The following is a 14,402-nucleotide window of genomic DNA, read 5'->3' as shown; positions in this document are numbered from 1 at the left end:
AGGGTGTGGGGCAGGTCAGGGGGTGCTGGGGCTGCCCGTGTGTCCTGCTCGGTGTCCGGGTGGTGCAGCCAGGGGCTCAGTGCCGGGGGATGCGGGGCACGGTGCCCGCTCGCTGTGCCAGGGCAGGGGGTGCAGTCGGGTGTCCCTCCCGCCCCGTCCCCACCGCATCCCCCTCCCCGGCCCTTTCTGATGGCAGACTTTAAAACCGGTTTTGCCCACGAGTGCTCAAATCCCCCGCACACCGTGGGGCTGCCTGTCTTCCCCGCGTCTTTCATCCTCTTTTATCTCCCCGCTCCCCGGTTGTCTCCATGTTTTATTGATGCCAAGCTAGCAGGAGCAGCTGCAGGGCCCTCTCGCAGGTTCGGGGGGGCTGGAGCTGCTGCTGTACGCCAGCCCCCTCACCTTTGTGTTCTCACAACATTCCAGTCAGGAATTGTCGAACTGCAGCTCCTTCAGGAGCAGGTAGTTAATGTGAGCTGCAAAACATGAGTCGCTTTGACGAAACTGCTGGCAGCTCCCTGTGCTGCAGGACGTGGCTCCTGGCAGCAGTACAATTTACTGTGATTGATACGCACTTCCCTGGATTTCATTGAAAACAAGAATTCCAGTGGCTCAGCTCGCTGTTTGCCTGGACACCCTCCCTGGCTCCTGGTGGGCTCTGGGGTGCAGGTGCCAGGGGACTGAGCAGAGGCTCCGTTAATCCCTCAGGAAGCTGTGGCACTGCTCCTGGAGCTGGGAGGATATTGCTGGCCGTGCTCCTTGGGGAATGGAGCTGTGGCAAGCACTGGAGCCAGGGGAAATCTCTCCGGGGAATCCCAAACACCCACACCCACTGCAGAGCCAGTGGATCTGCTGATGGAATTCTGCAAATGGCTGTGGGTGCACTGGGTGTCCAGGTTTTCCAGAGAAGTCTGCAGCCCTGGTACCCCTGTCTGTGCTGCCAGTCCTCCCCAGGGCCGTTGTCCCCTGGCTGGAAAGCTGCTGGCTGTGCTGTGCCAGATACCAGCACAGAGCTGCTGTGCTGCTGCCCCTGCTGCTGCTGCTGCCCCAGAAATTGTTCCCAGGGAGGTTTTAAACCAGGAACTTTCTCAAATATTTGGATCTCTGTAGTTTTTAAAAGGCTGTTTGTGACACAGTCTGACTTCTCTGCCAGGCATATAGGAAAGAGTCCTGAAACCCTCCAGGGTGGGTGCTCCCTCTCAAACCTGCCCATGTTCTTGTGTTTTCTTGGTCCAAGGTGAGTGGTGTTCCTCATCCTCATTGCAGCTCTGTGCCGTGGGCTGGTTTCTGCTCCAAGGTTCCCTCTGGCTTAGTGTGGCAGCCCCTGAGCTCTGTGGCTCCCACTGCTGGCACTGGCCCCTGCCATGGAGCTGCAGCAGCTGTGGGCCTGTGTCGTCTCAGAGACGCCAACATCCTGCCATTCTTTTTTAATTTTTTCAGATTTCAGGTTGAAGTGTGATGACAAATTAAAAATTTTGCCCTGGGCTGTCTGCAGGGCCTCTGGGCTGCTGCGGTGCCAGCATCTGCCGGGGAGAGCCCCAGATGCCCCCGTGCTGGGGGTGGCAGAGGGGGAGGCTCCTGCTGGCGCCGAGGTGCCCCCGATTTCCCAGCCCCCTCACGGTTCACTGCTGGGGCTGAAGCCATTGGGGGTCCCCCCATCGCCTCCAGCCACGGGGACCTTGGGGGCCATGGCTGCTGTGTCCCTGCTTGGCCTTGGAGCTGGGCTGGCCCGTTCTGAGGGCATGTGAGGCATCATCTGGGCATTGTGGGGAGCAAATGGGTCTGGGCATTACTGAAATTTAACAGGGCACCTCCCTGTCCTGGGCACAGCATGGCTCAGTGTGCTGCACCCAGGCTCTGGGCACGGAGCTCCCCGGTTTGGTCCCAGGCTTTCCCTGTATTTACCTGAAAACATGTCATTTGTCTCTACACATGGAGCCTGCAGATTCCCTCCTACACGGGGAAGGGGAGTGCAGGCTCAGCCATGGTAAGAGCAGCAGATGGGCGGGAGGCCTGGGAGGTGCCCTGAGTCAGAGCAGGGGTTAGCCCAAGCGAGGTGATGGCTGCAAAGAGCCCAGCCAGCAGAGCCAGCCCGGCTGCCGGCAGCACAGCGCCTCTCCCCGCTCCTTGGCCAGCGGGGACAGTGCCACTGGCCCTGCGAGTCTTCTGAAAGCGTCGGAGTCCCGTGGCTGCATCAGCCAGGGCAGAGCTGGGAGCGGAGCCTGGCCGGGAGGGCGCTCGGCCACACCCCGAAATTCTGGGAGCGTGCGGGGAAAGTTCTCCTGTCTGAAACCAGCCGCAGAGCTGACACTAATAGAAAAAGACCAGTAAAAAGCTGTGCGATATTCTGCTCTGCTCCCCGTCCCTCTCTCCCTCCGTTGCTGCTGGCATTTTATGAAATATTGATGTGCCTGGGTGCTGCCGCTCTCCCGTGCTCTCCGCGCCGCTGCCGCGGCCGCGCCGGCCCCACGCCGGCCCGGGGACGGGCCACGGAACGGGCCACGGAATGGGGCACGGAATGGGGCACGGAACGGGCCACGGGACGGGCTCAGAGCCGGGTCCCTCGGCTGCGGAGCCGAGCAGCTCGGTGCCGCGGCTGGGGCTGCTGGCCGGAGCAGGCGGGGGCTTCCCACGGGCTTGGAGATGCCGTGCTCGCTTCCCTTCTCATGCCAGGCTCTTCTCCGGCTCCTGACCACGAGTTCTGGTCCCCCCGAGCGCCCTCCTCCAGCCCGTCCTGCCGCGGGCTTCTCCTCCGGGCTGCGGGAGCTCCGTCCCCCGGAGCCCGAGGCGCACCCGGTCCGGACGGGGCTGGCCGGGCTCCCGGAGCCGGCCCGTGCTGCCCCAGAGCAGGCAGTGGCGCGGGGTGGGCTGAGGGGACAGCCGGGGCTCCTCCGTGTCCCCTCCCGGCCGGACACGCGGGTTTGTGCTGGCCGCGCGTGACATCGTCCCCGCAGCGCTGCGAACGCGCCTCCTTCCCCCGGAGACCAGGCGCGCTCCGGCTCGGGGTTAATATTTCATGAGGTTCAGGGCTGGCTCCGAGCTGCGGCCGGACGCGCCCTCGCTGCCGTTCCCGCGGCGGGGCGGGGGCTCGCAGGGGCCCGGGGGCCCCGGCGCTGCGGCCGCTGACGGCTCCGTGCCATTCCAGGGGCTGCTCCCGTCCGCCGCTCCTTTGGCTGCCCGGGACTGCGGCGAACCGGAGCCAACCCGCTCCTCAGGCCCCGGCTCGGCTGTCCTGTCTCAGGAATGGCATCGGTGTGAAATCCCAGGATGCCTCATCTCGTGGCCAATTTGCTCAGGTTTCCTCGGCGGGGGCTAATGTGTTTTCCATGTTAACGTGCCTGCACGTGGCGTTCAACCTGACTGCAGCATGGAGCCACTAATCCTACACGACTGGCACACATGCCCCGCTGGCAGGGGACAGCGCTGCGTGCCCGCCCCTCCAGGGGCTTTCGCCTGGGCTGACCCCGGAGCGGCTCACCTGCCCGGCGGGAGCCTCCACCCCAAGCACAGCGATATGGGGAGCTGCACCAAGGTGATTCCACTGAAACCAAAGACCTCTCCACTCCAAACAGGGACTGAGTTATTCACTCCCCTCGCTGAGCTCCGAATGCTGAGCTCTGATGGAAGGTGGTGCCTTGGTTCCCTTCCCAGCTGTCCAGAGTAAATGGACAGAGATCTCTCTCCTCCAACACTGACAAACAGTGACCCACTCTGGGCCCAGTGCTCTGGCCCCAGCACCCTGCTGCTCTCTCATCCCAGAGCCCCAGCTCCCCCAGCTGCAGACCGTGGGGACCACAGCTCCCAGCCCAGGGCCCGGAGCAAAGCCTGGGCAGCAGCAGAAACCACTGTCCTAAGGAACATTTTTCATCTCAAACTGAATGTGTCTCCTTGGGAGGACAGAGGTCCTTGAAAACCCAGGAGAAGGGAAACACTGAGGGCAGAACGTGTGAAGGAAAAGGGGACTGGAAGTTTGTGCAGCTGCAAACCAGTGTTCTCTGGGAAAGCAGCATGGCTGCAGCTCCAGCTCCAGCTCTCCTTGCCAGTGGCTGCTTCTTGGACCGTCATGAGCGTGGGCTTGGCTCTATGCAGCAGGTCCTGCTGCTCCCCCAGGACATTGGTGTCTGGTGGGGACGTGCACACACCCACTCACACGTATGTGCACACGTATGTGCGTGCACACACACACACATACACACACACACAATTCCCACCTGCCCCACAGCACCTGCTGCCTTGCTCCCGAGCCCCCCAAGCCCCTGAGCCCTCTCTCCTCTCCCCCCTCCTTCTCACAGATGCTTTTGTACATCTAGGAGCTCCCCCCGGCCCCTCGTGTTATCAGATGTGCTGCTATTGATTTCCTCCCTGCATTTGTTTTTGTTATTCATTATTAATGGGATCATTTTTCCATCCTTTGTGCATGAAGGCAAATTTTGTGTAAAAATCAATTGAGTGAGTAGCGCCAATGGCTTGTTTGGTTTTCTGTGCTTTCATCTCCTGTGCACAGGTCCCGGGAGACAGAGAGCAGGATATTAAGGAACAAGCATGGAATGGGGAAAAATAATAAATCAATTGTTAGTGGTTCAGAAACCATAGACAGGGAGTTTGCCTGCTGAGTCTCACACGTGTACTGGGTATTTCCTATTTCAGCAGGTTTTCCCTTCCCCTTTATCTGGGCTGTCACTGAGAGGGAATTCCCTTTCTCAGCAAATTTCACCGGCATTTTTCATTTCACCTGTGGGAGATGGGGGTTTGTGCATGGGGTGTGTTTTGAAGAATCAAGTGTCCCAGGTGGATCCCACAGACAAGGATCCCTACTGCCCAGGACAAGGAGCCCCAGCCCCAAGAAAATTGCGAGTCCTGATCCCCAGGCACCTGGAGAGAGAGATGGGGCAGCGGGGAGTGCGGGGCTGTGATGTGGTGGCAACTTCCCACAAACCCGGAATTCCGAGCGCTGGCTCCATCCTGCTCCCATCCCCTGCTGGTGACGCTCACTGGCTCCGGGGCACTGCTCGTCATCCTGAGGGAAAACGCGGGCAGCTTCTTTGTGCCTCTTCAGCATCAGATACCGGTTCCGAACTCTTCCGCCGATGCTGAGAGAAGCTCATCCCCAGCTCCAGGAAGATTAAATGAGCTTCCTGCATCACAATGGGTTTAACCCAGAGCACCAGAGCTTTGGGAGCCAAACCCAGGGGCAGACGAAGGCATCAGTGATGACCAGCCGGGACGTGCCTGACCTCCAAAGTCAATCTCAAACGAAGGGGTCAGGTCCTGTGTGTGAAATCTGGGCAGAGCCCCCGGTCCAGAGCGCTGCCGCGAGAAAAGGAGCCGGGAGGGAGGGAGGGAGGGTGAGCTAAAAGGTCAAGGGGCTTAAGGTGTCCCTGGCGAACCTGTTGGAGGTGAGGAGGAGCTCAGAGGAGCTGCTTTGCGGGACAGTAGCTGCGGGTCTGGGAAAGTTCGTTTAGGATTTGTTCTCCATCTTTAAGGCACTCTCCAGAGCTCTGCAAAAGGAACAAACATGGAAACGTCCAAACCCACCAAGCTAGGCAGCGCAAGAACAGCCCCAAGAGAGACAGCGGTGATCCCTTTGCCGTTGTGGGAGCAAGCCCGGTCCGATGTCCCCTCTGCAGGTGTGCAGGGACAGAGGTGGGGCCGTGAGCCGAGAGTGAGGGCGTTCTGCACTGCCGGCGAGGCTCGCACCGGGTTTAACCCGAGCCGGGGGGACACGGATCCCGTCCGAGAGCAGCGCTAGCGGTTCTTTCTGCTGCAACACAAAAGACGTGAGGCGGCGGTGCCCCGGGCAGTGGCACCGCCTGGATCTGGGCTGGGTCTCCATTCCCGTGCCAGGAAAGGCTCCCGGCCCCGCTCCCGCCACCGACCCCCGGCGGGGCCGTGCCCGCTCCTCCGGCGCCCCGGCGGCCGCGGGGCCAGTCCCCAGCCCGGGGCAAGGCGGGGCAGCTCCCGGACACACACGAGAACGAGGGAAGAGATAAAGGCACATCCTACCTGTGAAAACACGGGCCTGGAGCCCGCAGCTGCGGGGGAAGATGCCGTCGGAGCTGCCTTCTTTATTGTGCGTCGCCCTTACTCTAAATTTTCAGAGCCCACAATATAATGTAATGGCATAAGGGCATTTTTTGTTAAAGGACGTTTGATTGGGGAAAAATAGCTGAGAATGATTGGGAAAACGCGATGCGAGGAAGAGAGTTACCCGCGAGGAAAAGGTGAATTCGTGAGATCGTTTCCTGACGGGGGAGGAGGACGAGACCCAGTTCTCAAGTTCGATGTTTGTCACTCATTGAAATGCTAAAGTGGAACATCCAGAGGAGGCTCACGCTTCGAACATTAATCTTTAATCGTTAAGGTGCTGCTGGGAATCGCAAATAAAAGCCCTTTCCCCCTCCTGAACACTTTCAGAAACGAACCCGGCATCGGTTTTATCGGTTTTGGCGGGGGGATGTTTCCGTTTCCCCGGGGCCGGGGGCGGCGCGGGGCCCGCGGGGCGAAGCCGGTCCCGTGTCCCGGGGCGTCGCCCCGCTGAGGGGCGCTTATTGAGGGTGCGATTGCTCTTGCAGATCATTTCGGGTATTCCCGTCGGCGCTGCGGCGCGGGGCGGCGAGGAACGACACGTCCCGGCGGGTTGAAAAATAAAGCTTTATTAGGGAGCGGGGCGCGGGGCTCGCTCGCCGCGGCGGGACGGGGCGGGACGGCGGGCGCGGAGGGAGCGGCTCTGCCCGGGCGGCGCCAGAGCAGTTCGGGGACCCGCGGAATGCCGGCCGCGCCTCTCCGCTCCGCGGCTCCGCGCCCCGCCGGGCTCCTGTCCCGGGCCGGGGCGCGCTCAGGGCAGTCCGTCCCGTCCCGTCCCGCCCCGTCCCGTCCCGCCCTGTCCTGTCCTGTCCCGTCCCGTCCCGCCCGGTCCCGTCCCGTCCCGTCCCGGCTCTCGGGCCGCGCCGCCGGGGCGGTCGGGGCCGGGGCCGTCAGTGCACCGCCGAGTACTTCATGCGCTTCTGCTTCTGGCGCTGGTTGCAGAACCAGACGCGCACCACGTTCTTCTTGAGGTCCAGCTTCTCGGCGATGGCCGCGATCTTCTCGGCCGAGGGCCGAGGCTGCAGAGCGAAATACGCCTCCAGCGAGCGCCGCTCGGGCGCGGCGATCGAGGTCCGCCGGCGCTTGCGCTCGGCGCCGGGCGGCGGGTCGGGGCCGGCGGGGCGGGCGCGCCGGGCGGCCTCGGCGCCCTCCAGCCAGGCCTGGAGCACCGGCCGCAGCGCCGTCATGTTGTTGTGCGACAGCGTCAGCGACTCGAAGCGGCAGATCGTGCTCTGGCTGAGCGAGCCCACGCCCGGCAGCTTCAGCGCCGCCAGCGCCGCCCCCACGTCGGCCTGGGTCACCCCCAGCCGCACCCGGCGCTGCTTGAACCGCTCGGCGAACGCCTCCAGCTCCCGCGGGTCCGCGGCGGGCGCGGGAGCCCCCGGGGCGCCCACGGGCACGGGCAGGGCTCCCGCGGCGGCGGCGGGCAGCGGCGGCGGCGGCAGCGGCGCGGGCAGCGCGGGGGGCTCGGCCAGCCCCGCCACGGCCAGCGACGGCGAGAGGTGCTCCAGCAGGTCGCCGCCGTCCAGCGCCGGGTGCGGGAGCGGGTGCGGATGGGCGGCGAGGGCGGCGGGGTGCGGGAGGGCGGCGGCGGCGCAGGGGACGCCGCTCATGGCGTGGAAGGCGGCGTCCGGCTTGAAGTGAGGGTGCAGGTGGTGGCCCTTGGCGTGGGGGGCGATGTCCGCGGCCGCCAGCGCCTCGGCGCGGGCCAGCAGGCTCTCATCGAAGCTCCCAAATATATTGCCCTGCAGCTGCGAGCAAGAGCACGCATGGCGAGGTCAGTGGGGAATTCTGTCATCTCCGCCTGAAAAACCGGCCCCGGCACCGCGGGTCCTCCCCGGAGCTCAGGTCATAAAAATTAATAGCAAGACAGCGGCCCCGCTCCGCATGGCGCGGATCAGGGGCGGGCGCGGGGGGGGGCGCGGAGCCGCGACGCGCGATGGAGCTGCCGACATGAAAAAAACATTAACCCGGTGCCTGTCAGAAAATGCGGCTCAGAGCGGGAATTGCGCTGCATCCACGTACCTGCGGGGCCGGGAGGCAAACTCTGCGCATCGCCTCGCTGCCAGCGTGCAGGCTGGGGAACTTGGGCTCCTGGAGGGCGGCGGGCACGGCGAAGGGCTGCTTGGCGTCCATGGCCATCATCTCGGCGCGGCCCGCGGGCGGCAGGCCCCGGGCATGGGCGCGGGGCTGTGTCTGCCCTCGGCACTGCCCGAGCGAGCGGTGTTCGATGGCAGAGCTCCGCCGGCGCCCGCCCCGCCCGCGCTCCCGCGCTCATCTTACACCGGCCGCGCACGCGTGATGCGCCCCGGCAGCACCGGCGGGCACGGGCGGCGAGACCCTCCGGTGCCCCGGGGCCCGCCGCCCTCAGCCCCCGCTGGGGCCGGGAGCGACTCGCAGCCCCCGGGCCGCTCCCGCTGGAATCGCGCTCTTCCCTCGGCCGGCGGGTCCCGGGGGAAGAGGGGAGGAGCGGGCGTTTCTCCGTGGGCTAAACCCGCGGGCTGACGTTCGGAGCAGAGGGGCCGCCGTCCCCACACCCAGCCAAAGGAAAGCGGCTCTGAAGTTGGCATTGTTCTACTGCTGAGCGGCTCTTTCAGTTTTGCTCTCCCAATCTTCACACATCTTCAGACATTACTGTACTTTAAAGCACCAGAGATGCAAATATTTTGCAAAATTCGAAGTTCTTAAGCAAAAATAAAATTTAGTCCGAGATTTAAAGTTTCCAAGTCTTATAAGCCTCGATAAACACAGACCAAGAGCCGAAGGAGCTGCTGTCTGGTTTCTGACAAACTGACACGACTGACTCTGATCGCGGGCAGAGAAAAGAAGCGGTGCTGCTGTGGTGAAACGGATTCCTTTGGGAAACACGCACCGAGCCCAGATCGCAGGATCAAGGACGGCTCGGGCTGGAAGGGGCTCCCAGGGCGGCTCGGCCCGGCCCTGCGGACAGCGCCGGCGGCGGGACGGGAGCGCGGGGCGCAGCACCGCGGACAGCGCCGGCGGCGGGGCCGAGCTGCTCCTTGCCCGCTCCGTTCCCGCTCCCGTGCCCGCTCCGCTCCCGTGCCTCCCGCTCCGCTCCCGTGCCGGCTCCGCTCCCGTGCCCGCTCCGCTCCCGGCCCGTTCCGCTCCCGGCCCGTTCCGCTCCCGGCCCGCTCCGCTCCCTGCCCGCTCCGCTCCCGCTCCCGGCCCGCTCCGCTCCCGGCCCGCTCCGCTCCCTGCCCGCTCCTGTGCCCGCTCCGCTCCCGGCCCGTTCCGCTCCCTGCCCGCTCCATGCCCGCTCCCGGCCCGCTCCGCTCCGCTCCCTGACCGCTCCGTTCCGCTCCCTGCCCGCTCCCGGCCCGCTCCGCTCCCGTGCCCGCTCCCGGCCCGCTCCGCTCCCGGCCCGCTCCGCTCCCTGACCGCTCCGCTCCCTGCCCGCTCCCGGCCCGCTCCTGTGCCCGCTCCGCTCCGCTCCCTGACCGCTCCGTTCCGCTCCCTGCCCCCTCCCTGCCCGCTCCTGTGCCCGCTCCGCTCCCGTGCCCGCTCCGCTCCCTGCCCGCTCCTGTGCCCGCTCCGCTCCGCTCCCGTGCCCGCTCCGCTCCCGGCCCGCTCCGCTCCCTGCCCGCTCCTCTCCCGGCCCGCTCCTCTCCCGGCCCGCTCCGCTCCCGGCCCGCTCCTCTCCCGGCCCGCTCCGCTCCCGGCCCGCTCGCCCCGACCCCTCCTCTCTCCCGGCCCGTTCCGCCCCACCCGGGTCCCGCCGCTGGGCCGGGGGCGAGGGGCCGGGCCGGGATAGCGGCTCCCTCCCACGGGGGGAACCGGCGCGTTGTGGCGAAGCTGCCTGCCCTGATTTATGATAAAACATTTAAAGGAAATCATTTATATTTCAGAGGCCCTAAATAGCTGCATGAAAGTTTTATCTGAAGTGGCACCGCTTTAAAGGCGGCCCTGCTTGCTGGAAGTAATTAATAGAGGGATAAATTTCAGGCCTTTGTTTTGTTTTGGTTTTAACCCTCCCTTTATTTAGGGCTGTCTGTTAACGCCAGTAAACAAGAAGATGCGAAGGGAGGATGCAGAGCCCGACCAGCGCCTGCTCGTCAGGGCCCGACTCCCCGGCTCCGAGGGTGCTCGCACAGGACTGGCAGCTTTCTCCGTCTCTCTGCTCTTGCTTCACTCTCTCCCAGGTGAGGAGAAGCTGCCGGGACCCCGCACGCTCCTTCTGCCGGTCCCGCTGTCGCACCGAGCATCGCCTGTGTGACCCCAGCGCCGGGCTCGGGGCCGCTGTCACAGCCCAGAGGGTCCCTCTGCCCGTCCCAGGACAGCTCCCCTGGGCACCCGCCTCAGGCGCGGTCCTCCCCTCCCGCAGGCAGCCGGGCTGGGCGATGCCGCTGCTGAGCTCCCTTTAATTAATGCTGTAAAATATTGATGCTCCTGGCCCTGTCTGCTGCCGTTACACCTTACAGCCGGGGGAGAGGAGTCCAAAGGATAAACAATAACAAGTTAAAGGAGCCCAGATGGTTTGCCATCAGAAACTGTCTGCAGACTCAGAGGTGTCACTGCAATAGATTTCAGAGATCATTCACCTACTGGTAAATAATTAATGACATTTCTGGAAGAAAAAACCCAAACCCATACTCTGATGAAACATTGCTGGTGACTCATTGGAAATCTGAAGGCAAAAGTCAGATAAAAAGCATGTGCTATTTTATCCTTTGTCACAGTTCATGGATTGTTATCCATTTTCCTAATGCATCAAATTATTCTGTTCTTATTTAGATTTTAATTCAAATCTCATCATAGACTGGTGCCAATAGGTTCTAGGTTTCATTGCATGAACTCCATGTAGTTTAAAAAATTTGCAGTACATGCTGACACAGGAGTGATGTCCTGTGAACGTTTGTGAAAGTTTCCTGGGAAGTTTGAAATAAAACCATGAGTTATTTAATCCACAGTTCATGCTGGTACCCTCTCTGCCACAGGCTGGGGGCAGCACGATGTGTTACAGTCACAAAGCTGACAGAACTCCTGGCAGAATCTTTAAATGCTCAGAACAGCCCCAGGATGTCCTGCACGCCCAGCTCCCCTGGAGGAGGCTGCTGCAGTGTCTGCCTGTGAGGCAGCTGAAGCACACACAGGGACAGCTCCCTGCACCTTCACACCCAGCACCTTCTCCCCTTCTGCTCCTGCTTTGGAGACTTTGCTCCCCTCCCCAGCTCCCCTCGAGGCCTGGCCAGTGTTTGTCTTCACTGTGGATCTGGAAAAGAAATCCTGAGTCAAGGTTTATGTGATAAAATAACTTCTGTTGCTAAAATGCAGCCAGTTACCAAAATCATAGAATCAGGGGATGGTTTGGGTTGGAAGGGATCATCCCTGGGCTTTGCTGAACCTCAGGAGGTTCCATGGGCCCACTGCTGCAGCTCGTGTGCCTGGTCCATGTGGAGGAGGACTAGAGCTGACGCTGGAGGTTCCTCCTGTGGGCCTGCACAGCCCATTTCCAGCAGCCCACAGCTGTGAGCCATGCTGCACCCCGGATGATGCAGTTGTTCCACTGCACAATCTGATCGAGGAAATATCTCCAGTTACCCAGACAGTCAATTATTCATCAGCTAAATGGCCAAGCATCAATTACCTGGCCTGATTCTCTTATTCATTAAGGAGATTGAAGAACCCACCTTAAGAGAGCAAAGAAAAAGTTGCTAAGTTACAGGAGCTGTCTGGCCGAGGCAGTGTGGGGCTCCAAAGGAAAGGGCCCGGCACTGGGACTGCCCTGGGTGTGCAGGGTGTCCTCCAGAGCCCCTGCTGGTGTGGAGCCAGTTCCACTGCAGGTGTGCAGGAATGGGCTCAGGGAGAGCAGCCTGGGGTCAGACTGTGCTCTGCACAGTGGGAGCCACCCCACACAAACCACCAGAGAGAGCCCCAGAGGGACTGAGCCCTGGCCAATTGCTGAGCTGCCTTCTGAGGAGAGGCAAGGGGAAGCAGCTGGGGCCTGTGCATTGCTTCAGATTAAGTTAGGAGTGCTTTCTCTCCTGTTCTATAGTTAAAATCCAAGCAGAGCTTTGCTGGCTGCAGACAGGCTCTTGCCAAGCAAAGCCTTGGGCACGTCCTTGGCCCCAGACGTGGCACAGGTGGCTCCAGGGGCTGAGTGGGTGTTTGTGGGTGTGAATCCCAGAGCGAACCCCAAAGCCTTTGGCATTAGCAGAGCATTGTGGCCACCTCAGAGCACAAGAAGTGCTGAAGCTGTGCTGCAGCTCTGCCATGCTGGGTGACAGGGGCAGGACAAACAGCCTTGTCCAGCAGCAGCAGGTAGAAAGTTCAGCAGCTTAGTTTTGAATTTTTCAGGAAGCAAGGTTTTTATTTGAGATCCCAGGAAAACAGGTGGCCACTCTCTTGGGAGTGGCATCCTTTACTCGCTTGCAGTGTACATGAATTATAGAATTTTTTACATGTATCATTCACTGTAATTAAAACTGCAATAAAGGACACATCAGTCCTTGATCAGAACAAGCTCTCCCCTTCCTGCCAGAGAGGATGGGAGCAATGGGGCTTTCCACGGGTGGAACAGAACACTCTGCTGCCAGGCATCTGGTTATATTTGCTCCTAATTCTAGAAATACATCTAAATGCATCTAACAGGACTCTGCCACAAGAAGTTAATGAGGAACAAACATTAATTATTCATGCCCTGAAACAGTAGGTCTCCTAGTGTTTTTGCTAATCAACAAGTGAAACAGCTGTATGTTCTCAGGGCAATCTTGGGGGTACAGAAGAACAGCTCTGGCACGTTGGGCTGCCCCCAAAGTCTCACCCTCTAACTCAGTGAAGGGTGTTTGTTCCCAGCCCAGCACAAGTGTGGGAGCACGAGCAGTCCTGGCCCTGCACTGCCCAGGAGCAGCTCCTCTCATGCTCACAGCTGCTCCTGCAGCCGGGACACGGGCGGGTCCGGCCGGGGGTGTCCCGGGGAGCAGGGACGGAGGGCAGGGGCAGTCTGCTCCCGAAGCCAGGGACGGCCCAGAGCGGTTAAATGAGAGACAGCTCCCTCTGGGCGCCCACAGCAGCAGCGGGGAGTGAGAGTGTTCGGGAGCCCCCGCACTCCCCTCGACCCGCAGGTAATAACCCAGAGCCACGAGAAGCAGCTGAAGAACGGCGGATGGAAGTGTTGTCTGACAGAGCCTTCACCACGAGAGAGCACACGGAGAGAGGTACGTGATGTTGAGTTGACTTCAAATAATTTTCACATGAATTACTAAAGAAATGTATAATTTATCAGTGTTTAAATAAATCACTGGCAGCAGTGCTTTAAGGTTGCCGGCGCAGGACGGGCTATAATTAACTCGCACGTCACGGAGCGCAGGCTGCTCCGGCAGCGCCCCGCGACACCGCGAGGCTCGGAGGGACGCGGCACGAAAGGAATCGGCTCCTAAAAATGAGATGAATGACAGCAGAGCAGTGACAGCCCGGGCCGGGGCGATGCCGGTGCTCCCGCGGTCTGGGCAGGGCTCAGGCGTCCCCGGAGCTGCCCCGGCTGAGCCCGGCTCCCAAAGCCCTTGGCATTAGCAGAGCATCGTGGAAAAGCGGCCCCGGTGCAGGCTCTTGTCCCCGACCCTCCCTTAGCTGGCACAGGGCCGGGGACCGGCTCTGCTGACGGGGTCCCTGCTCCTGCCGGGCCCCTCTGGCCTTGGCCAGGCGCCTCTGCCCCGCTGGAGGCACCCAACAGGGCTCTCACGGCTCTCTTTGGGCTGAAGCCTCTTGATCACGTAACACATGTTTTTGGACTTCAAATCCAAGAGATGTTTCTGATAAAAAATGTCTTTTCCAGATGCCATTAAAAAGTAGTAAAAAACCTGGATTTTTTGGTAGGAAAAAGGGGGAAGCTCCAGGTGAAGGAGGCACCTGGCAGCATGGCACAGAGGCCTTGCCCCACCCAGCCCTGCCCACCTCAGCACCCCACAGGGACCAGCCTGAGACTGCCACTGGAAATTGGCTGTGGAATGATCCTGGCAAGAAAGAAAGTGCTCTAGTTTATGAATTTAGGTTTTGATCATCACCATTGTAAGTCTGTCGTGGAATAAAGTGGTGGCAGCACACAAAAACCTCCAGAGAAACATCAGACAAACTTATTTTTCCCTTTTGAAAGCCCCTTGTATCAGTGATCTCATCAGTAAAGGCCCAGACACGTTACACAACCTGCTCCAGAGGACAGAACTGGGTCCCCTGTTTCCAGAGCTGAGTTAAAATTAGATTGTCACCTTTGGGAACCCTCTCCAGAAGTTAGTGCTGCATTCCATACAGCCTCAGATGGAGACAACAAAGAGATTCTTGGCCTGACAGTTACACCAACAATG

The 14,402-nt window shown here is 61.2% G+C and overlaps 1 protein-coding gene across 1 annotated transcript; it reads right to left on the bottom strand.

The window, feature by feature from the left end:
- Positions 1-6,974: 6,974 nt before the first annotated feature.
- On the bottom strand, positions 6,975-8,229 carry POU4F3 (POU class 4 homeobox 3). The gene is made up of 2 exons (XM_071443761.1): positions 8,110-8,229; positions 6,975-7,835 (listed from the first exon to the last, which is right to left on the bottom strand). Exons 1-2 carry the CDS (start codon positions 8,227-8,229, stop codon positions 6,975-6,977), a joined length of 981 nt encoding a protein of 326 aa, XP_071299862.1.
- Positions 8,230-14,402: the final 6,173 nt, after the last annotated feature.

This window comes from Agelaius tricolor, unplaced genomic scaffold, assembly GCF_023055355.1.
Source record: "Agelaius tricolor isolate 1412-34295 unplaced genomic scaffold, bAgeTri1.0.p SCAF_18, whole genome shotgun sequence".
NCBI lineage: Eukaryota > Metazoa > Chordata > Aves > Passeriformes > Icteridae > Agelaius > Agelaius tricolor.
The sequence above is the reverse complement of the archived record's forward strand: the minus strand, read 5'-3'. Positions and strand labels throughout refer to the sequence as shown.